Source organism: Plutella xylostella, chromosome 13 (genome assembly GCF_932276165.1).
Source record: "Plutella xylostella chromosome 13, ilPluXylo3.1, whole genome shotgun sequence".
Lineage (NCBI taxonomy): Eukaryota > Metazoa > Arthropoda > Insecta > Lepidoptera > Plutellidae > Plutella > Plutella xylostella.
In genome coordinates, this window is record NC_063993.1 from 8227342 (window position 1) to 8252809 (window position 25468).

The following is a 25468-nucleotide window of genomic DNA, read 5'->3' on the forward strand; positions in this document are numbered from 1 at the left end:
AATCAACACCAGAGATTTACAATACCACTAAGAAATACAAAAATAGAAAGATATTCTCGTCAAAATTATAACTCGCGTATTTATTACTCGGTGGTTATAATTTTAATTAGAAGAACAATAAATGAAATTCAGAATTTATTTTACTTTGAAACTTAAACAAATGTTTAATTACCTACGAATCTGTAATTAAATGGGGAGAAATTTTTGGAGGTAAATTTCAATATTCGTTTTCATTGTGAGCTTTGAAGCACCTTTACTAATAATGAATTAAACTTATGTATACCTACTGTGCAAAGAATATTTAAATGATTTGCATCATTCCTTTAATGAGTCATTTTCTACTAGTAGCGGCACCTTAGATGCATCCGAAAAATACGTCATCCTAACTTTTAAACAGCTAAACAGATTCTTATGAAACAAAGCCTCAAACACTTGCCATTTAATCACCTTTCGATTAATATAGCCAGCATTCAAATTTGATCATCAGTTTTGGAGCTACGCCAGTCTTAACTTCTAGAGACCTAGAGACCTCATACGATGACTAATGACCCCACGGTTTTTGGTTTCTGGGTCTCAGGATGTTAAGACATCTCTATTTTTCCATTTAGGTCCCTTTTCCTCGAGGTCTAATACTGCAAGATGCTAGTAAACTCACCTGTAGTACAGCAGTGAACCTCAGCACCGTCAGCGGCCGGTATTAACAATGTGAGTCGCTAGTAAACTCACCGGTACTAACAATGTGAGTCGCTAGTAAACTCACCGGTACTAACAATGTGAGTCGCTAGTAAACTCACCGGTACTAACAATGTGAGTCGCTAGTAAACTCACCGGTACTAACAATGTGAGTCGCTAGTAAACTCACCTGTAGTACAGCAGTGAACCTGAGCACCGTCAGAGGACGGTACTAACAATGTGAGTCGTGAGTCAACGTCAGCACATTTTCTATGCTTCTAACTTCAGAGAACATTGAGACACTGCTAGTAGCGGCACCGTAGCCCACCATAGATGCATCCGAAAAATACGTCATCATAACTTTTGAACCACTGAACCGATTTTTATGAAACAAAGCTTGATACACTTGCCATTTAATCACCTTTCGATTAATATAACTCGCATTTAAATCTGACCATCCGTTTCGGAGCTACGCCAGTCTTAAGACACCTCTATTTTTCCATCAAAGACCGTTTCCCTCGAGGAACAAACACCTCTATTTTTCGACCAAGGACCTCTAAGTCGCTAGTGAACTCACCTGTAGTACAGCAGTGAGACGAGCGCGTGCAGCAGCAGGTTGACGAGGTGGTAGCCGGCGGGCTGCAGCCCGTGCACGGCGTAGTTCCAGCGGAACGTCAGCACCGTCAGCGGACGGTACGACTTGTGGGACTGCTCCTGGAATGAAGAAACTTGGGGTTAGAACAAAGGAAGAAGGGGTCAGACTTCAGAATATAGTAGACAGATAGATAGATAGAATGTTATTTATTTGTACACACACATAAAATAAACTTACATAACATAAGTATTAAAAAATATGTAAAAAAATGGCGGTCTTATCGCTTAGAGCGAATTTTTAAAGACAACCTTATGGTAGAAGGACCTTTATGATCAAAGAGGGGGAGATCATTATGTTCGGCGTAAAGTTGTACAATTATTTGTCTATAGTCATAATATTAGTCTACTACCATTTCACAAAAGCTTGTCACTGTGGAGAAGATATGGTGAAAGAAACTCCTCGAGCATCTTTTCAATTCTATGCTTTGTGGTGGGTGGTGTGGTTTTGAAATACCAACCCGAATGCGCGTTGTTCTATGGACACACCTACATAAGGCACCTACTTGCAAATTATCAACTTATACATTGGTATCAAATCAGATGAGACATAAGAATTTTATCGTAAACAATAATTATAATAATTAGTTGTTAGCAGTACCTACCTAAAGCATTCATAAATTAATGAACCCAGTAAAAGCTTATAGCGTGGCCCGAGATTACTCGTACACAAAACGGCAGGAAACAAAGCGGTACAAAAATTTGCAACGCTGTCTCATAAGCGCGATTTATCGGCGAGCGAAATTAGCCAGCGGAATGGGGCAATATCATACGGGCGCTTCTTTAAATGAAATTCTATGTCAGGTGGCGGTAGTGAGCCGTTTATCACACGGCATAATGTGAGCACCCTAATAAATATTAGGGCTGACATAAATATTACATGATGCAAGTTTCCGAAAACAACCCAACTTTTGCGAGATAAAAGCTGAATATTTTTATCGGTCTTGCGTAACAACCCGTCGTATAATAACTATGTTTGTGTTTAAGGTGCTTATTACCCGTAGTGGTATTGCGGTATTGCGCGTAAAACATTTAATCAAAATAAAAGCATTCAGCGTATTCACTGACAACACACACAGCCCTCTCAAAGGCTGACTTTATAGCGCGAAGCGTAAGAACGCGGAGACAAAAATGTATATTAACCAAAGAGGGATGCAAATGGATAGGCTTAGGGGTGCGAGCTCGCCTGACATCAAACAAGTGACGATCCACATCTGCAGTGCGGCTTACATTCGTTAGCCAGAGCGAGACGAATTGATGTGTTATGATCCGGCGTGATTTATAATGCGGGCGCCGCAATGATGGTACAACAAGTCTTGCGTCAAGAGGGGGAATTAATTCATAGCCGTCGGCGCCTAAATGAGAACCGATTGAGTTTCGTTGATTACGTCAGCTCCTGACTTCAAACGCAGGTGGGATGTTGAGTTCGCGTCGCCTAAAATTGCCTGTTAGCGACCAAATAATACAATCAATTTTGTTTTTGAAGTTAACATTCTCCCTTTCCTTTTCTTAAATCAGTGCAAATTGGGGTTGATATTGGTTGCTTATCCTTCACACCAAGGTTTAACTAAGCATACTTGTTTTTTAGGTGATTTATCAGCTATGTGAATTCATAGAAATTTATCCACACATAACTTTTAGTAAAGAAACATAAAATAAGTCAAATATATACTTAGTTAACTTAACTTTATGTCTCTTACATAATATAACAATTCAGCTCAGTGTGTGCGAGCCACGTCGACCTTCTCACATCATTCGGCCCAGTGTGTGCCGAGCTCAAAGCCCCACATTCAGTTCAGAAACAATTTATGCACTAGCATTGTCCCGCATAGTTTATTTACGGACCAAATTGCGGAGTGAAGTGTGACTAGCACATTTTACGCGAAACTGTTGCCACTCTTTTTTATGGACGCCAAAAGTTACAAATCGATCGTTAAAAAGGGATCGGAAAAATTGCGTTTCTGAAATAACACCTGACAATGGCTTTAAGCAATAAATGTATGTGATAGTATTCAAAATACAATTATTTTCGGGTTTAGTTAGGTAGGCAAATTGTGTTTTAGCATATTATGTAGTCTGAGCCTATCTGAAACCTAGTTAAACATTGTGAGATATGGCGTTTCGACTTTCTCCGTGTTCGGCATCATAAGGGTCACAGTGACAGTTAAATAAAGTCCATTTTTCTCTCCACCTTTAATTTGCAAGGTGCGGGTGCCTATATAAATAGAGTGAGTCGCCCGCGCGCCTCAGTTGGTTTTTGATTTTTGAAGTGAACACTTCGGCAAAATGGCTCTATGTAGCCACGGTTCTCGTCGGCTTCGCTCCGACGGGGAAAAATATAATATTGAATTTGCGGAGTCTTCGCTGCCGGGAGCTGTAGCAATGGCTGCTGCGCACGCAGCCATTGCTGAGGATTTCGCAACGAAGGTTTGAGTTGATAAGCCGTGAGTAAAATGCTATTATTTACTGCTTTTAAAAGCTCAGCCACTGGTCATAATGCTCCGGCGCTTGGGGTTTTTATCCCACGCAGTAGGGTCCGATTCAATAGTCATGGTGATGATTGATCACGTATTCCGGTCCTACTAGTGGCGCTTGAGCTAGATACTTACATGAATGACCGCTTTAAGTAAAGCATATGTTAATTTTATACAGGAAAAAATTATAAAAATATATTTTCTACCCTCAATTTCTAATATTTTTAGAAAACAGTTGATAAAATCTTTGCTATTACAATAATGCACTTGATTATAGCTTAAATAAGGCTTTACAAACAGGAGCTTTCCAGGACCGTCATAGGATTTTTTACAGGAAGCACGTGGCTCCGAGTTTCAGTATGTTGGGACATTGTGGCATGTGCGGCGAGTAATTTGATCCGCCGGTACCTACCCGCTGAGGGTAGGCAGGCCGATTCGGTGAAATTGAAGTTTCGTGTAACCTGCACCCGGGCCTGTGCTCCTGCGCTGGCTCGTGGCACCTGCATCGCAGCGTACACCCGGCCCTGCGCTCCTGCCCTGGCCACCGGTTCGTGCCACCTGCATCGCAGCATACACCCGGCCCTGTACTCCTGCGCTGGCCGCCGTCTCGTGCCACCTACATCGCAGCGTACACCCGGTCCTGGCCCTGGCCACCGGTTTGTGGTACCTGCATCGCTGCATAGACCCAGCCATGCACTCCTGCCCTGGCGGCTGTACACCCGGTCCTGGCCCTGGCCACCGTTTTGTGCCACCTGCATCGCAGCGTACACCCGGTCCTGGCCCTGGCCACCGGTTTGTACTACCTGCATCGCTGCATAGACCCAGCCATGTACTCCTGCCCTGGCGGCTGTGTTGTCCCACCTGCATCGCTGCGCACACCTGGCACTCCTGTTCTGGTTGCCAGATCTGGGAAGAGATTTTATGCTCAGCAGAACCGCCTGCACTATTGCTAGCACGGTCATCATCATCATCATCAGCCATCATTATGAGTGACTTATTTAGAAGGTATCGAGTAACGTGCGCTATTCATCAGTGATTTTGGCATATGCAGACGAACGTTTACTGCCAAGGTTGGTCATGTTAGCCATACAAGGGCACACCAACGAAGCCTGAGTAACCACCTGCAGTCGCCGTAGCCGCATCGGCATGGATGACGACAAATCGGGTAACGTGCACCGCTTCTAAAAGTGTTATAGCACTTCAATTTTATGCCTCCGCTGAGGTAGGGTATTCTATTAAAGCAGCTTTCTTCTGAGTGACCTGTAGACTGCTCCTGGGGATAGTTGTGCAATAATTTTTATTTTTATTTTATTTCGATGTCTCTGCTGAAGAAACTGTCTAATGCAGCTTTTGTTCTAAACTGCCTAAAGATCATTGGACTGCTCATGGGAATGGTGACGCACGGTAAGTACAGGAGCGTTACTCTATACTGATGAGAAACGAACGAACGAGAGCTGTCGGGCAATCGGCACGTTTAATACATACAAACAGATAGAGCGGCTCGCGCCGCAGTGGACTGAAAGTTCGTTTTTCGTCATATAAAGTGACCCCCCAGACACTATCTTAAGTGTCATGACACATCGGCAGATTCCAGCTTTGAGTCTTTTCTTTTCTCAGCTGTGAGCAAAGTGAATCCCACCGGCGAGTGTTCAACCTGAAAGCACCGAGCTAATTCCTGATTTCGTGAAATTCGCTGTTGCTATACCATACCGCTTCACAAGTTACCGAATTTATTATGATCCTACTGTCGGGTGATCATGATCAGAGTGTCATCGCGGTTTCTGAGTGACACCATATAAGCTGTCTTCCTTATGTCCCAGTGGATTGTGAGTGTGTGTCCGAGCTCTTTGTTGAAAAATGCGTGAACCTCCTACGCAGCAGCTGTCTACTAGTTGTGTATCGAATAAATCGAGTAACGGTGCTCTTGCACGAGACGACTACCTTTTGGTAAAATTATAACTTCCACTATTCTGGGAACATGCATATACCTACTGTGTACTGTGTATCACATCACGTGTAGCCGTAGCCCAACTCAATTTACTGGGCTAGATAATAAACAATGGCAGTCGTCATTATATTTCTATGAATTTCGAAGGTCATCATTTGGAGCACAATTCAAAGGGTGAAAGTACCTATTCATGCCTAAACGGCTACTCTAATGAAAATGTATTTTTAATTCGATTCTGGCGCAAACGTTTCATAACTATTTTTCAACACTGTATCTGCTGAAACTACTTAGACTGACTGGTTAAGATGCAGACGTGCCGTTTTCACAATTCCATTTTGAGTAATCTGTTTTATGGATCTTTCAGTTAGTTACAGTGAAACTATTAATTCATGAAATTAATGTTTCAGGAACTAAAATTTTCAGGAGCCTGGCACCATTAGAAAAGAAACATAAAAGTCATAACAATTGTTTATGGCAGTTGGCGGTTGGCTGTTTTTTTAATTTTCTTATTAATTATTAGGATAATCTAGATAAAAACAACTATTTACGCTTGTTTGCAATTATGAAGAAGAAGAAAATATTCGTAGTCAAGCTAGGGAAGTTATTCATCGAGTTTATATACAATGTTTAGCGAAACATGAAGCTGGACACATTTTGTCGAATTTGGAGGATGTTTACGCTCATACAGCGTCTATGACGGGTATGTAGCATTGTACAAATTGTAATAATTCATTTTTTATTAGTACCAACGCTTCATTTATCGATAAACCTAGGTTTAGAGCCCAAGTCGATCATTGTTTACATACCACTGATTGTAGGTTTCATCTGCTTTCAGTTGAGTCAAACCTTAACATTTTGATACTTGAAGATATATTTTTTGTTTACTTACTAAATTCACATTGTGTGAATTTGGGGGGCATTGTGTAACTCAAAAATAATTTTTTATTTTATTTTATAGTTGTATCGGACCAGCGTGCCAAAGAGGGCAAAATATGGAATATTTCTAAATCCTGGAAGAAACAGAACTGGCCGTCCAAAAAGAGAAATTGATGTCTTTACTATGTGTGCCCTTCGTCAACAGATCCAGTTTTTTATACAGTTGTAATAACGTTATCTAAATAAATATTTATTGGTTTCACTATAAGCCTTCATACTAACACCTTCTAGCTTGTATAAGAGCTTTTTTGTGGATGGTAAGTTGTTTTTAAAATACATAAATAGGTAAGTAGTTTACAGGCAAAATTTCAAGTATCAAAGTCAGTTATGTTTCGCTATATAGGGTTGCTACATGAAAGATAGCAGTGCCCTCATTTAATTTCAGGACTTTATAGTTTCACTGTACGTAACTAGTTACTTACCAAGTAAAAAAAAAAAAAAAAAATTACTTGTGTCATGCTCGTACTCGCATCTCATTTAGGAGCTCTCTGGCCTCTAGATGAAGGCTAGAACTGGTATATATATCTACTAAGCTAGTACAGAGTTATAACCGGGCAGCGGTGACGTGGTAGCTGCTTGATTTATTAGAGTTTGCGGAAAACTTTCTAAATAAGTAATAATTATTAGTCATAATATTAACTCTTCGCAGTTCTTTCAGAATGCAATACCAGGTCGCTGAAGTAGGTAACCTTCCTTAGCTGGACAACAACAACAACAAGTAAAGAATGTCACAGTTATTCGCCGTTCCACTGTCATATCGATGTCCAAGGACTTTTTCTTGGGTATAGCTAACTACCTAAGTTTACCTATAGATAGCCGCAAGCTATCTGCTGTTGGCGAACTGTCAGTTCTGATTGATAAGTCAGGCTCGAGGTGGCTCGTCCAACTGTCCATGTTCCCGCCACCATGATTGTTGCTTCCACAGATTAGAGAGTCTATGTTGGCTGTCGTTGCATCAGGTCTGATCAGGTACAACTAACATCTTTACGTACCATCTTTATTTAATCGAGCTATTTTATTTTGTTTTATCTAGGTTGACTTAATGGTTTCAAAATCGAACCTACAACAATGTAAGTAGGTACCTACCTCCGTACCTTTGAAGTTGACGAACATACCTAAAGGTGACCTTGTTAATGTTTTTCATATGAAGTACTGAACATTTTACTTATCCTGGTGGCATGACTGATCATTTACTTACCCAGTTAAGACATGTTAGCCGGGTTTCATTTATCAAGTATTATAATTGTTATTGTTGTGTTAATCAATCTTTATTAATTGATGTCATCTACCAAGGAATGCTGCCAGAGCTCATAATATTCACACATGATGATACAGAATGATAGTAGCCCACAAAATCGGTGCAAAGGCTTATAAAATAACTTTCCTTCCTAGTAGGACTGCACAGGAACTCGTTAACCGCCGAGTTAGTTAGAATACAAAATTAGACTGTGTGTTACTTGTCAATCTAGAATATGAATATAGTGACCTGCATCATGTTTTGAAAAACTGAATACTTAGTTATCCGCCAGTGTCACAGCCTTCATCTAATCTTTTCCAGTAGCTGATGAGGCTGAGATATTTAGTAAAATTATCTTCCCTTCAAGCACCACTCCTCGTTCCAAGGACTAGATGCCGCGCCAGGTGTTGCAGGCCGTGTCGTCGTACAGGGCTGACTGAGCAGGTCCTCGAGGCTCCAGGGTCGGCTGCTGCATTTCTGAAGTCAGTCCAGAATTACATACCCTAGTCAGCATGTGCTGACCTGAGCCCCAGCGGCCTGGATCGATATTCTACATTTTACAGCTTTTAAATATTGTTGCAAAGTATTTCACTGGTTCCATCCATTCGGCTAGTGTATGTTAAAAATATTGCCTTGACAATAACAAGATTTTGATCAATAATTACTTATAAGTATTGCTTTCGAAGAGGCACTGTGTGTATCCATATGTATAAATACCTACATATATGTAGGTATAGGTACATACCTTCCATAATAATAATAATAATAATAATAATAATAATTTATTTATTTCCAAAAATATACATTTCTTAAAACTTACCTTATTAGCTAATATTTTATGAACAACATGTGAACAACAATGGCAAGTAAGTAGCATCTGCTGCTAAACTAGGTGTTAACCTGTGTTTCAGCTCACAGCGCCCCAACCCGTTACATTAAATTATATTTTAGTTTGCTAATTATTACAAGGAAAAGGTAGGTAATTAAGAGGTAAATATTTTTTACAGTTCATGCAAAGTAATTTTGAGTAGTCTATGAAACTATGAAAGAGAATTAATTAAAAAGTGGTGATTTTAAGTTGAGTATCTAACTAATTGCTTATAAATACGTAGGTATACTATAACTATTATATATACTATTAGTAATAATGATAAAGTATAATATATATTTGTATGTGTATAATGTATACATATATACAGTATATACATATATAGAAATAAATATTATATATATATATATATATATATATACATATACATAAAATAATAAATAAGATAAGTACTCTCTTGACAGTACCAAAGCGATTCATAATAGCTACTGCATTACAGCGAGGAGGTCCTCGGTGTCAACGTAATTAAGGGTCAGTAACCATTTTGTAACTTCTCTTTTGCAACGCTCTCCATTCAGACAGTAAATGAATTTAATTTTATTGATTCTATTGTAGATAAATGGTCCAAGAAAGCAGAAGAATTTACGTATAAAAACTGTGTTGAAGCGTCTACTTTTGCAGATTGTATGCTTTCTGCGCCTTTTTAGGATGGAAGGATTAAATATCAGCTCACTGTGTTGTCTCTTTATGATGCTTAGCAAGAAGAGTTGTCGGACGGTGAGTACTTCACAGTATTCATATAGTAAAGTAGTAGGGTAGCGGAAAGGCCGGAAGGTGCAGACCTTCAGGATAGCACGTTGGGCAACTTCAACACTTTTCAAGTTAGTCTTGTGAGCTCCACCCCAAGACGAAATGCAGTAATTAAGTAAAGACTGGCATAGTGCAAGGTATATTTGTTTTAATTTGGAAGAGTCAAGAATATGTCTTAATGATTTAAATATGAATATTAATTTTCTTATTCTAGAGGTTAGGAGATCAATGTGAGGTTTGAAGCTTAGATTGTTATCAATTAAGACTCCTAGATATTTTATGCATTTGACACGTTCTAGAGATGGACAGTTACAGTTTCTTGTGCCGGGAGGACATGTATGAGAAAAAATTGTGAAGTCATCTGATGGTTGGCCAGAGCTACGAATGGAGAAAGTCATGTACTTGGTTTTTTCAACGTTTAACGACAGTAAGTTATGTCTGAGCCAGCTCCCAACAGCGTTAAAACCCCTCTGTGCTTCAGTGAAAGCCTCCTCCCAGGAGTCAGCAGAGAAGAGCAGGGCAGTATCATCAGCATAAGATATTAGTTTCATATTCATAGATAATAGGTTATTTATGTAAATCAGGAATAGCGTTGGTCCCAGAATACTGCCCTGTGGGACTCCATAAAGTATGGGAAGTAATGCACTAGTATGCTCTCCTATAGAGACACATTGATGCCTTTCAGATAGGTAGTCTTTAAAAAGTTCCAGCTGGGCACCTCTTATGCCAATCTTCTCTAATTTGTTCATAAGGAGTGGGACGGAGACCGTGTCAAAGGCCTTAGCAAGGTCTATAAATAGAGAAATGCATTTTTTACTGTTATCTAATTTAGTAGCAACAAATTCCGTAAGGGACAAAACAGCATCATCAGTGGATTTATTTTGTCGGAAGCCGAACTGATTTTTTGATAGTACATTGTTTTTCTCAAGGTAGTTGACTAATCTTTTATTAATTATTTTTTCTAGTATTTTTGATATGGACGGTAATATTGAAATTGGTCTGTAATTGTTGACACGATCTCTGTCCCCGCCCTTATGAATAGGAAGTACTTTAGATACTTTGAGATCTCTTGGGAAAATTCCTAACTGTAAGCATTGATTAAAAATGAAAGTGATCGGAGGTACAAGAAAATCTTTGAAGTCTTTTAGAATTTTATTGGGTATTTGGTCAACTCCCATAGCACAGGTAGTCTTTAATCCCATTATTATTTGCTCTTCTTCCCTTTCATCGGTGTCCCCTAGAAAAAAAGAGTTATTATTGGAACTTTTTTCATTTATAGTTTCGTTTTCTCCATCATTTGTTTGGGGGATCCGTTCCGCAAGAGATTCACCTACTTTAACGTAGTATTCGTTTACCTTATTAACAGCAACCTGAGGAGTAATTTCAGCTGAAAGTAGCTCCTTGGGATAGTTTTTAGTTTTTGAGGTGTTAGTAATATCCTTTATAGCCTTCCAAAGTCTTTTAGAATCGTTTCCTGCATTTGAAATATTGTCTCTGTCATATTGTCTTTTTAATTTTTTAAGTAGTCCATTGCAAAAGTTCCTGTATCGCTTATACGTTATTTTCAATGTTTCATCATTAGGGTTTTGATTAGATTTTTTGTGTAATTTATCTCTGTGGCGCATACAACGTAATAATCCCTGTGTGATCCACGGTTTCATAATTTTTTTACGTCTAGGTATAATTAGTTTCTGTATTTTTATTAATGGCTGTGGTAATAGCTTTTATTAAATAAGTTATTGACTGATTTGGATCAGTTTGTTGATAGATCGGTTTAGTGTCAATATTCAAAATATCTTTTTCTAAGCTCTCATTATTTACTTTAGTTTGATAAAAGGTCTCGGTGTTACTTATTTTATGATTTAGGCAAAAAAGTACGCATTTGTGGTCAGTCAAGGTAGATTGTGGTACAATAGTAGTAGAGGGCTTTTTAGTTTTAACCAGAACATGGTCTAGACAGGTGCCACTGAGGTCACGCGTAATAAAAGTATGTGCTGGAAGTAGTCCATGAAACGATGTGAGGGTAAGATAATTCTCTGAGGAGGTATCGATCTTCCCGGGATTGATCGGAATATTGATATCCCCAGTAACGATAATATTTTTTGCATACGATAGCTTATTTAGTAAGTCATCAAGTGACGCAAGAAAGCGATCAGTGTTTTTATATGACGGGGAGCGATAAATACAGACGATTGCCGTTTCAGTGCCAATATTTATTACAAGGCAGTTACCGTCATGAAAAAGTGGTTCCTCTACAGTATACGCTACATTTTTCCTGACGAACACCACTACACCGTCATTCTGGAATTGATATGAATTGGTTGCAGATGAGTTATAGCCTAACAGTGGCGGGATTACTGGAGCACAGGGTAGCCAGCACTCAGTAAGAACTATCACATCAGCGTCAACTTTCAGCCTAGCCAAGAGTACCTCAAGTCCTGAGCGTCTAGTACGGGCTTGCAATATATGTCAACGTTGATAGAAATCGTAAGCACGCCAAACTATTAGTTTCCAAGTTAATTGGTAGTATGAGTTACATTTTTTTATTATAGTTCATGCGATATCGTTTATGCTACAACTCGATTGTGCGAACTTCACTCTAGATACTTTACCTCTTTCTAGCGCTTGTAAAAAGAAAGGGCAAACACACATGTCATTTTGGCGTCTTGATTTTCGTATATTATATGTCAATGACTCTAACCAAAATATATATGTCAATCAATGTCAATGACTCTAGCAAAAACAAACTGAAATTTGGTTTACAAGCTTTTATTTATAAAAATTATAAAATTAAGAATGATCCTCACAAGTGCATCGCAATTCGAAGTACCTAATTGTAGATTTTATGGAAAGGTAAGTACCTACCTACCTACCTATATACTTATTATGTTTACGATAACTTAAGGTAAAATTGTAGGAATAAATAATATTTTACTAGACCTAATCTATTCGTACTATTTACAGGAATGGGGACCTAAACAAGCCTGCCGATGGACCCCACGGCAGGTTAACTGCCATAAATAAATGTCCGTACATGGTGTAGAATCTCCTACGACCTATTCTGCACATGTGGGGAGCCCAAGACGCTCTGTCGTTGGACGAAGCCCAAGATGCCCTGTCGTCGGAAGAAGCCCAATACTTGTTGCCCCACTGAGACCAAGGCAGAGTCCTAGGACAACCCGTCGACGCGTGATTCGTCCGAGGCAGTCAACGCCGCGACGCTATCGTCCTCTCGTGGGGATTTAGGCCATTTATGTAATGGATAACTATATAAGTAATAAATGATTATTTTTAAACATTTATTTTTCATTTCTAAGGGTGCTTACGTAAAGAATCGGGTTCCCTGTATCTACCCGTACCGGTAACTTGATTAGGTATCGCTCACTGAGAAATTTAAAACCGTGAAATGCTCTAGCGCACTCGCTGAAAGATAAACAGCAGGTTACCGGTACGGGTAGATACAGGTAACCAGTATCTCTATGTAAGCACCCTAATGGTGATATACATTGGTTCAGTGCCTGGACGCAGTAAGGCAGATTTCACGACACAGTCGCATTGGACTTGGTTGAAAATAGCGTCCAAGCGGGATCAGTACCAACATAGTACTCTACTGGGTCCAGTCACTGAACCAATATAAACTATCTCTAATAACAAGCACTATTCCTGCCATCATTACTCCGCATTCTTAAGTTTGTGTTAGTTCCTAGTGGTTAATAGGGTTTCCTCTGCCTCTGCAGCCATTCGCCACGCAAAATATGATCGCTCATAGTCACAAATTAAATTCTAACTAGATCCTAACCAACAACAAAAACGCTTCTCACCTACAAATTTTCAGTGAGAGCAAAAACTATGAAAGTTTTCGAATTCGTTGAAGCTGACTACCTAAGATCTGTCAAACATGTAACTCGTACTACCAAAAAGCTATAATTTACACGTAAACTTATTTCGTTTTTTAAAACTACGATTTGAAACAACTCATACTACCAATTTTAGTTTATGATAGTTTCCGCTAGAGGCGCTGCTTGTAAATGTATGGAAGAAAACTGAAACTATAAACGTTGTGTCAACTATCAACAACCTATACTAGACGTACTGACATATTAGCGTTTATACTTCGTATATTTTGCGTGAGTAAGGAAAGACAATTCAAGGAAGGCGGAACATTTTCGTTACAGGAGTCGACATCACAAGTCAGCGCCCTTGAAATCGAAATACTATCAACTCCATCAATAATATTAATCATGTGTGAGGGATTCATTTTTGTAATTGATGAGTAAACGCGGCCAGTAAGTTATATTTATAAGAAGTTGGATTGCTTCTAACATTATGGTGGCTGTTAAGTTCAGGCAGTGATAAAGTTACGACAGGTACAATTGCTACAGAATTGATAATGCAGTGTATGATATTTGTATATGTGAGTGAAGCGTATAAATGAGAGTAGTGAGAGTAATTTACTTTATATGGGTTGTATACAATATAATATAATACGATGATAGATGGAGTATATAGATACAATACAGTTAAATAAAATAACAATATAATATTAATTAATACTAGTCATTCTTTACGCAGGCCTTCAAGATCGGTTTCGTTAGTGACCCGAATTTGCGGGCTGTTTTCGTCTCGTCGCAGGTACACAACGCCGTGAGATGTCCAGCAGAAGGCAAAGTTGTAGTTTCTCTGTAGATCTCTCGCCAGATAGAACAATCTCTGCGCTTTGTAGGTAAGAGTTTCAGACAAGAAGACTGGTTTCACCGGAGTTTTTATTTGAAAATGGCTAGTATTCAATTTATCTCCTTTACTCTTGTTTTTATTGAAGTCCTTGGACGCTTTGAGGATTTTCTCCTTTTTCAGGACAGATGAGAACTCAGTGATAATTGGGTTAGTAGAGTCTTTGGATTTAATCCTATAAATATCTCTTATATCATGATCATGGATGTCGACATTCAGGGTTTTCCCTAGACTTTTTACTATAGCGCAGAGCTCATTTTTGGTTTCTCCAGATGTTTTCGGAATGTTTCTGATCTCTATGCCTGAGGCTCGTGCTTTACGCTCCATAGTCTCGATTCTGTCTTCCAGTTGAGATATGATGACTTTATCAGTTTTTCTTTCCGATTCGAGACGAGTAATCCGCGACAAAAATTCGTCATATTTATGATTCATGAGTTCGATACTTTTGACTAATTCGGAATTTTCTTCACTCAAGTTGTTTATACAAGATTGCAAGTCATGGAAACGTTGATTCTGCTCTTTAGAGAGTTTACTAAACATGTCTTTCATCATAATTGCTATGTCGTTCGCTTCCTCTCCCTCAAACTTTCTTTTTTTACGCTCCGCCATCTTAGTAAGAGATGGCAAATCAGGCGCAGATTCACAGTGGTGAAGTGAGTTATCGCCTGTGGCAGTGGAAAGGGTGGGCGGTGAACGAAGGGTGGACATATTATTCTAGCTGAGTGGCAATAATCAAGGAGCAGGCAGCGTTTGAAGATGTGCTACTTAGCTATTCACCTCTCTTCAGGCACTTAGGAGCCGGTTGTAACCGTGCGGTAGTGAGAAAAAATGTAATCACCTTAGCAATATTATTTTTGATTTATTTCCATAACTTTCTGACAAGTCAGGAATAATAAGGAAGTACTTAAGTCTTAAGTATACTTATACCTTTCTTTTTAGTATATCTATTACCTAGAAATCTATGCATTATAAATTTATAGATTCAAATATTTATCTACTGATATACTCATCAGTAGCTTATGGGTCACAGTTGGTTTTCCCTCCACCATGCGATAATAAACACATCTCACAATGTTTAACTAGGTTTCAGATAGGCTCAGACTACATAATAGACGCATTTTTCCTGAAATAAAAATGACATATTATGTATCTAGCCTATCTGAAACCTAGTCATTTCTCCATGGTGATATTACAACTGAGGCGCGCGGGCGACTCACTCTATTTATATAGGCACCCGCACCTTGCAAATTAAAGGTGGAGAGAAAAATGGACTTTATTTAACTGTCACTGTGACCCTTATGATGCCGAACACGGAGAAAGTCGAAACGCCATATCTCACAATGTTTAACTAGGTTTCAGATAGGCTAGATACATAATATGTCATTTTTATTTCAGGAAAAATGCGTCTATTTATTATGTACCTACTATATGTAAATTTACTTTAATGTGCCAAGACAAACCATATTCCGGTTTAATGGCGCTGTCAAACAAAATTGAAAAATAACTATATGCCTGTTTTTTATAAAAAAAAACATATTTTTTATAAAAAACAGGATACATCATACAACAACAGAATGCATGCGAGTTTATGTTTTATTCTCAACGAAAGAATAAAAGTCGAACACCAAAATATTACTACAGCAACCATAAGTTTAATACTCATTCCATAATGACCATAAATTAATTCAATTTATTTAAAAATAACCTCATAACATGTTTACATTGTATCACATTATAACATAAAATTTACGAGAATAAACGTCTTTTGATCCGTCACATGAGCTCACCGCATGTAGGTACTATTACCTTAGAAAAACCCCTTACCTATTTGCATGGATGATCAAAGATGGTTTCCGCACCCTGTGGGGTCACTCTATACGACGAAAAACGTAGTTTCGGAGCGTTGCTACGGGAAAACCGACTCTATCTCATTGTACTAAACGTGCCGCTTGCACTATAGCTTTCGTTCGTTAGTTTTTCGTCAGTATAGAGTAACCCTCTTGAGTCGGGGCTTTGCACCGTGGATCCAGCGGAGATGTTTATCATACTCGTCTCATGTCGGCTCGACATTTGCAAGCAAAACTTACAAGTTTACTCTGAGACCCAAGCTCGAGCCCACTATGCAAATACAAATACATTACAGTCATCGCTATGAACTCGTATTAGTACACTTCTGTACCTAGTCAAAGTACCTATATGGTGGTATTTATGTCAGTAACCATCGTTGCTTAATGGTTAATAACAGGTTAATAATTATTAAATTATGGTTTAATAGGGCACAAAAGTGTATATACCTGTTTAAGGTGATTCTAATATCGTAAATGGGGAATCAGGCTCTTTTATTGGATCTTTATTTAACTTCTAATGCAGTTAATGACGTGTTCATTAACGTCTGTTCTGTATTTTAAGGCTTCTTCTTATCGCGAAATTCCCACGGGAAAACATATCAAGGAAATTTAAGAGTGCGGGGAAATATAAATAACTTCGTAAGTATGTATGAAATGAGCAGGGCGTGCCCTCTTTTAGATTTAATCTGCCTCGCTTATAGCGTTACTTTCATAAATACCCATGTATACCAGTATCATGTTTATTTATGAAAGAGTAATTAAAAGATGAAATGTAATTTTATGTTTGAGAATCGTTTTAGATTATGGAGTTTGCTCGCTTTTCCGTCAAAGATGATTTAATTAATTAATGCTGTGTTGTGAGGCTTATAATGAAAATGATACTGACGTAACGAAGAGACACTCGCCCGAATCACGGCATTTACAAATTTAGCTTTTATCTATTTTTGGCCCTGTTAATTATACTTTTTGCATTATACGAGTCACGAAACGCGAGTTTACGCTTTCAATTCTCGGCTTCAAATTAGGCTAGGATCACAGGGCAGCGGCGTAGCGCTATCAGGGAGCGAGCACGGAAAACACGTCCTTATGAACATAATTCTTATGAATTTGCGAGTGTAAAACGACACTCGTGGCAGAGGCTAATGGCTTCTTATGTTTGTTAGGGTGATTCATGTCGGGGTTATCTACAGGGTGCTCCGTCTTGTGATAAAGGGGGATGTTGACGCCTCCGGCTCCGCGCGATGGGATTCTTTCAAGCAATGCTCCGCTGCAAATTCTTTACGTGTTTCGTGAAAACGCTGAGGGGTTTTGAAAGGGACCGTAATGACAAAAGCTCGGGGCTCATAAAGATGTTTTGGTTTTACTATTCTGATAGGGAAGGTTTTTAGAAAGATGTTTGTTTACTTTCATTGTGCCTTGATGCCGTACAAAATGATGTTCAAACTTATAGACATAATACCCAATAACAATTTCAATGCGAATATCTTTAATATAAAAATTCACGAAAAAAATTGTAGAACCGCCTTCTGTGAGCAAAATGAATAAACAAAGGAAAATAAGGAAAGTTATGTATAACATTACACAATTCCGTACCGTAACCCCACTTAGCAACAAGCGTAGCTTCATTAAAGTACATAATAAAGTCATTTGAAAAAAAAATGAGAGGGTGCGAATAATTTTGTTCCGTTGCCGGGCAGAGCGCGGTGGGGAGGGATATCGACGTTCCCGTAATACGGGGGATTATAATATCCGATTTCTATTCCGTCTATTTCGACAAAATATAGGTACATTTCGGGAAGACGACAGATTAAATCTTACCGAACATGAGAACAATAATAAGTGTTTTGGTTGCTGTTTTGAAACATTATCATGTTACCCATTAATATTGTTTGTTTTGTTTGTCTTACTAGTATTTAATAATAATGTTAGGACAAAGCGTCTATAAAGTGTCCATATACCTAACAACAGTTAAACAAAATTGCTTGCTAAAGGCAAACTTTGTGTTTCAATAATTAATCACAAAAATGTAGCGTAAAATCATTTCGGGATAAAATCAGGATGAAGCTCTATACCTACGCGAGCAAATGCTACTAACAATGCCTGGAGGGAGGGTTTTTCTAGCTTAAAAACCGTAGGAACAACAGCTGTTAACGTTTAAAACAACGAGATAGAATCGTGGTTAATTTGCGAAACTTCGTTTTTCTTAAACTAGACTGACCCCTCTAAAGCGGGAGTTCCCCTATGCTTGCCGCTGGGGGCGGGAGGAAAATCAATTTACTACAACCATTCCTATGACTCACAAACTGGACAAAAGAATCGATTCATAATAGCTTCTTGAATTAATCCCGAGTTTGTGTCTATTCGCGGGACTCTTTTGTGTTGGCAGATGAGATTCTAAGGAGTACTTAACTCGCCTCATCTATTCCGATTGGACTGGAAGTATTGAAGGCGCGGACAAAATTGAAAGAACGACGAAAGTTGCCATTGTTCTCTGAAAGTTTTTTTTTGCATATACTTAATGAATATGTAAGGGCGTTTAAAGATAGAAAGCTGGTAACCAGTACGGGAAGTTATTCTATTCTATTCTGAGAGGGGGCAAAGTTCATGGACGTGGCTCTCTCGAGTGGAACCATTGTACATATCCGCCCTTAATTTCAGCTCAGCCATAGGCTGGCTCCCGGGAAAACTGGACACCGGCAGCTTATCAGCGCTGGTTCGCCAAATGTGTGAAACTTACAGATCGCGTATACGGCCTTATGACTGGTAGAAATTCCGCAGGATACAAGTCTCCAATCCAATTTTCGATTTCCATCCATTTCAGCTTGTACGGTCAGGTGCAGAGAAACCGGACCCCTCATAGTAACAATGCTTCTGAGAGGCGTCAGGTTTCTCTTCCCTGTCACAGTTTCCATATTCAGAACACGTCAGTATTTCTAATAGGGTGTGGTTGAGAACCGATCCAGGTGAGGTAAAGAAGTGTCCACACTTCGATATATTATCCCCGGAAAGGGTCAAAAGGGGCAGGTCACGTAATGATGTGTCAGTATTTTGTCAGTTGTCTGGAGACACTAACGCTCACTAACAGAAAATTGGATTACCTAATAAAGGGGAATATTCGGAATGGAAAGTAATTGCACAGTTCATTACAAGATTAGACGTGCCGGAAAAATGAATTGTAAGCCGAAAGACGTAGGTTTTTTCATGTTTCTATTAAAGTAATATCCTCAATTATTATATTAAAGTCTGTCGTTTCAATAGACACGCAATCTGTGCGACGAGACGCCCCCTATCTATAAATAAGTGAACTACCGTCGAGCTCTATCGAGAATATCTAGGGAAAATTCGGCTCATATGTCAATTATACTGCCAAGTTATTTATAAGTATTAATGGTGGTACGATGAAATTTAATACGTAGTTATCGATTTTCCCATCGTTTCAAAGTGATTCAAGTTCCAAAGTCATAAAAATGATTTTTTAAACTCATTTTCATACACTCGCGAGCAATGAAAAAGTTCTACTCACAATTATTAACTCAGAAAAAATATTTTGGTTTTAGTTGGATACTTGTAATGCCCTGTTCAATGTTTTTCAACATTGCAGATTTTTTCCGTTTAGGAGTAATTTGATACTATGTTTCAATCGGATTTCATATTGAAGAATGAAATAGGTAGGCTGTTAAACCATATCATTTGTATGGAATAATGGTCGTTGTACCGATATGTATAGTAGGTACCTACACTACCGACGCCGTCTGATACAGCGGCTGAGCACTGATGGAGCGATTGTTGCATATCCGAATGCATGCATATCATTTCCATATACAGGGTGAGTCAAACCTGTGTAAGCAGGAGATAACGTATTATTAATTAATCTTGTAAAATGTAGATATCGTTTTAGAAATAATAATAACTGCATTTCTGTAATCCTTTGGCACTAAAATAAATTTAAGATTAACCGGTTTAAATAAAATTGATTGGATGGGGCTGCTAATGTAAGGTGTTCGATAGAAATACGTTAGTTTAGTACTTATTTTGTACGATGCAATAAATAATAGTACTTACATTTTTTATTCACACTGTAAGCCTAGGTAGGTATATTCTGTGCAGCTTTTGCCTCCTACATACAACATACACAGGAGTACCACATCCATTAGCCATTATCAGTGCAATCATGTATGTATGTACACTGTACATGTCACAGTAACCAAAAATAATATCATAGCAGGTAATAAGTTTCTTATCTACTTTAGAACAAATATACCAAAAGCATGACCAATGTTTTATAAAACTGTAACAAGTTGCATAAACATAAGGCAAAAATGGCGGTTCGTTTATTGAACTCCGGTCCTAAAACCAGCGAATGAATACCTACACTGATCTCATCCAAAAACTGTCAATCTTGTTATGCCCCGATCATTTTGGGCATATCGCATAATTGACAAGCGCAGCCCCCCCCCCCCCCTCTTGGCGACATCGTTTAAAAAGCAATCAATAACTATGATGAGGCCCCCCCCGCCCCCTCCGCCGCTCGAATCATCTGAAATCTAATTCCGCTATGCGCACGACGCATTTGCGATGGTTCCGACGTGTAGGTTTATATTTATCTTTGTAGATATTCGATATGTAGGTTAGGTACATTGGATGGTTTGGTTTTACATATATATTAAGTATGTAAAATGCATTTTTTATTCATGAATTCTGTTGATTTTTTTTATATCGATTAGGTAGTTACTTTTTTCTGATCCAACTGAAAAACGATTCATGAGCAGAATTTAGGTACTTATTCATATAATACGACTTGGTTTTCAGGCACACAAATAAACCTATAAGAGCTAAAGCTGATCGTCACACAACTGAAACGGGCTTCATTAGCAGAAGCGGGCACTGATGCCAACACAAACATTAGATTACTAAAGGCCGGTTTGCTCATCGTTTAGGGGACAAGTTGACTTGCAAATTTGGAAAGTTAAAACCCCTTTTAGGACGTAATCGCAATCAAGTTAACTGCCAGGTTAGCCAACGGACCTAACATAAAAATCAGAAATCAATGCGATGTAGTCTAAGGAACTTGTTTTTAATTTATTTCATATTTTTCAGAGGGCTAATGGGAGTTTTGAGACGTGTAATGAGAGTTGAGAGACGTGTGGAGTGAACATGGGGAGGCCTTTGCCCAGCAGTGGGACACTGAAATGGCTACATAAAAAAAAATAAAAAAAAATGGGAGTTTTGAATAACGGTTCGAGCAGTGAAAATTAATGCGGATTTGTATCACTAACACGTATTTATTGCAAAGGCGATTGTGCCGCGCCATACATATTATTTTTTCTCTCTGTGTATAGTGTATAGGCATAATCAATGTTTGATGCGAGCGTATAAAACCTACAAAACTATCGAAAGCAAAGCAATGGTAAAAAAAATGGGCGAATTTCATCAGCTAGCAATGTTTTGGCATCAGACTGATAGTAGTATGTAGTATGTAGGTAAACTTTGAAATAGAGCGTCAGAATTTCCGATCATCTACATATCCCTAGTGTGCGTTAAACTCACGAACTTTTGAACACCACATATAGGTACGATAATGTATACACTATACAGTCATGTTACTGTAATTATCAGTATAGTTCGTTCTATACTACATAGGTACGTCGGATTTCCTGCAGCCGTCCTGGAAATCCATGTGCACTGAACATCAGATTCACATAATTCCTACTAGATATTGCAAAGAGATAGAAGCTACCTACTGCATTCCTTAAAAACTTTAAGAATCTATATTATAAAATCTCCTTATCCGAATGATGTTAATGGCAACACAAGTTTATTTTTAATTATTGTTTATGGTCACTTCCGTATCCTATTCTGTTACAATATACCTAACTGCTGTACGGTGCTCTTGTTGTTGTGATAAAATAAAATACTGTCTCACTGTGAAACTTTGGATTTAATGAAGAAGACCAGCCAACCTAAACCTACAGTCCATGAAACCAAACAAATGGCTCTTATATTCAGGGTCCAACTGTGCTATAAAAATAGTATACTCGTGATATTCGTACGTCTGTAAATAGAGCTTAATGTTGATTATCCGGGTAAACACACAATTCATGAGTGAGGCAAGCCGAAACTTTCGCAACCATGGCTGTAATACCTACTTATGCCGTCAGACTTTCCTTATACTCTTGGCTTTGGTATTTCCCCCTTAACGGCCGCTGTTTCTTATGAGCATTAGCATATAAATGAAAAGCTAGGCCGCTTCCTTGGCTAAAGGTCTGACTGGGCTTGGCCCCGATTAAGTTTTTCAGATAGTGAACGATAAACTAGATAGTTAGTTAGTTACTGCGAACGTTAACAGCTTTTATTCATGCTATTCTAATGGTTGTATAAATGCCCGAGACTCTTGCGTGACTGCTAATTTGGAGTCGTATTAAAGTGGAAAATCAAGATACGTACTAGGGCTAGGTAAGTATCATTTAATACATTTTGTATCTGAGTGATTTGACCTAGGTCCTTAATCAAATTATTATACGAAATTTGAAATTAAATAAACTATGGACTAATAAACTATGGACTACCAGGCCTATGCCCTATAAAAATATGTTTCGTTCTTGAAAAACTTGACTATACAATTTTGTATTTTAATACAAAGCAATCAACAAAGGGTCCCATAAATGAAAAAAAAAGCATATTAAAATGTAGATTTCGTTCAGTAATATATTTAGGTTTAATTTGAATGTTTTCCAGATAATGTTCTTTTGTCCGTAAAAATATGATTAATATTGGGTCCTGATTTTGACATTTGATCAAATATTCAAACATTGTTATTGTAGAGCTACTGAGAATCAATTAAATAATGCTTAAAAGAGAGAATTAGAAAAGATTAAAAGCGCGTGCAAAATTAAATTAATCATTACATGACATCTTATCTGCATGTACCACGGACCAGGGTACCACGTCTTCAAGTAGTAATTGTAATGCATGTGTCAACACGTCTACATGTAGGTACATATAATCAACAAACACACACACACACACATAGATATAACACCTGATACAAATACTCGATGTCGTGTTAGAGCCACAGATCCCTTAGCGGCAGATCTAGCACCTTAAACAAACATTGGCTTAGTGTCAATGAGGTGAGAGGCTTGTCGGAAATAAGCAACATAGAAGTATACCTTAGAACTACTACTTTTCATAAAATTATTTACATAATACCTATAAACAATAAATATCTTATAAATAGACCTGCCTAAAACCTATATAAAACTAATTATGTAGTAGGTACCTACCGAAATAAATAGAAGATGGTAGTACTTGAATCTGCTAAGTACCCTGTAAGAAATTCAGCGTAGGCTCATCGCAAAATTACATCAAAATACAACGTAAGTACAAGTCGAAAAATTAATGGATTTGACAGGTTAGGCTTGTAGGTTTTGAAAATAATCATGGTACTTCGGATCGGATTCACAATTTTATTAATACGTATCAACAAAGTCAGCACTCACACCCTATATACATACGTAAGTACAAATATTTTTTCGTCAAGGTTCAAGGATGTTTGGATATGCTGAACTGGAAGGGATACGTGTGACATTTGACATCTGAAAACCTATTATCACAATATCTGGGCGTCTACATATTAGGTAAGAGTACAGTATGTATGTAGGTGTAGGTACGAGTATATAATATATGATGTGAAATAAGGTTTCCATTTTCGTACATTAGTACGATCAGATTATGTTATTTGATTTGAAGACTGTCTCGTTGAGATGTAAGCAACACCTGGCGTGATATATTAGATTCCTTTGTGACACGTAACTTAGTGTTGTGATCCTCGAATAAAATTACATAATAGCTACTGGAAGTGCTTCTAGGTGAATACGAGATATACGGAAAGTGCTAAACCCAAACACACGAGCGCTAAAAAGCAAAGTGAAAACTAATTACGGGTATTTACCCAAATCAAATAATGATCCGAATACTGTGTTACCAAAGGACTTGGGAAAAAATCGGAACGGAGAAACAAAAGAAATTAGGTCAGACCTTGACTCCCGGGGGATTAGTGAAGTGAGTAACTTCGCCAGCAAAACAATTAGGGATGTGGCTCAGACGTTCGGTGTTATTATTAAACGTTTTGGGCACTGGCCGACGGGCCTTATGAATATATGAAGCGACCGTAAAACCAAGGAGTGGGGGACTTGTAAACTTTTGGCTATTAACCGAGCGTTCGCACTGAAGTGGGTATGGGTGTGCACCCTGCTTTTATAGCCACATGAGCACACGTCATATGTATGTAATTATAACTTACATTATAAAGAAATGAAGACAATGCAGCAGTGTGGACTGAGAACGGTGATGGAACTCTACCTACCCTGTTAGGGATTACAAAGCAAATATTTTTTGATACTTCTTGAATCCTACGCGTATGTTATACAAGAAAAGAATTATATTACGGATAGGATGTCAACTTTTCTCTTTTTGTCCCGAGATGTGTTAGGATCGCTCACATATTTTTCTCGACATTACGCACTACGAACCGCCATAGCGTCGGCGACAGCAAAAAATATCATCATTTATCAACGGCGGCATTCAGTAAATCACTGTCTTTATGTAATTCATCGCTGTTTACATGTAATCTTTGCACAGATTAATGGAACTCTGAAGAATGGATTGACTGAAATCCAAAAGTGTTTTGTATGTAAATGCTTTCTATTTTTTGTGACGTGATTCCGTCCGGATTATGCTAGCTCATGTTTTATCGGCACCCCCATTATTGTAGCGGCAATTTGCCGACGAGTAACTCTGTGGAGGCGACATTTTCGCGAACTAAGTAGGAGTAATGTCTCCCAAGACGACGCGCCACCGCACACCACGTCCGTTCACAATTTCTATCGCATTTACAGGCATGTAGGACACAGCTTTCAGGCAAAGTTTCGTCGTTCCTAGTTTTAACTACATTTTAAGGTTACCCTGCAACGGTACCGCTAAAAGCGTATCACATTGACATCATCCCATGAACGATTAAAATTACACTTCCACAACTACAAGATTAATGCAAAGCTTAAGCTGCTTCGTAGAATTAATATAATTTTATACGCATTGTGGGAGATATTATATAAGATTTTATTACCGTAATATTTCGACAGCGCACCGGCTTTATCAAGTCCCGCGACGCTTATAAAGATGGTAATAACGTTGTGTATTTAAAATCTTATGGGCGGGCTGAAGAGGGACCAAATCGGAAACATTACATGTGGAACACAAGTTAACCCCCGTGTAGCCGAGCGCGTAACGTCGAGGGCTATCTTGAGTGAGTTCCCACTTTCCAGATTCAAACAA

At 38.4% G+C, this 25468-nt stretch overlaps 1 protein-coding gene and 1 long non-coding RNA gene across 2 annotated transcripts in view; one reads left to right on the forward strand and one right to left on the reverse strand.

Annotated features, from left to right (window-relative positions):
- LOC105390695 (protein O-mannosyl-transferase Tmtc3) overlaps window positions 1-25468 on the reverse strand; it is a 133885-nt gene that overhangs the window by 28366 nt on the left and 80051 nt on the right. The window contains exon 2 of the mRNA XM_038111965.2: window positions 1250-1386. Within this exon, the coding sequence (XP_037967893.1) occupies window positions 1250-1386 (137 nt within the window). The remainder of the gene's footprint in view (window positions 1-1249; window positions 1387-25468) is intronic.
- On the forward strand, window positions 11994-12853 carry LOC125489367. Its single transcript, XR_007266926.1, has 2 exons — window positions 11994-12410; window positions 12522-12853. It is a non-coding gene; the product is annotated as an uncharacterized LOC125489367 (long non-coding RNA).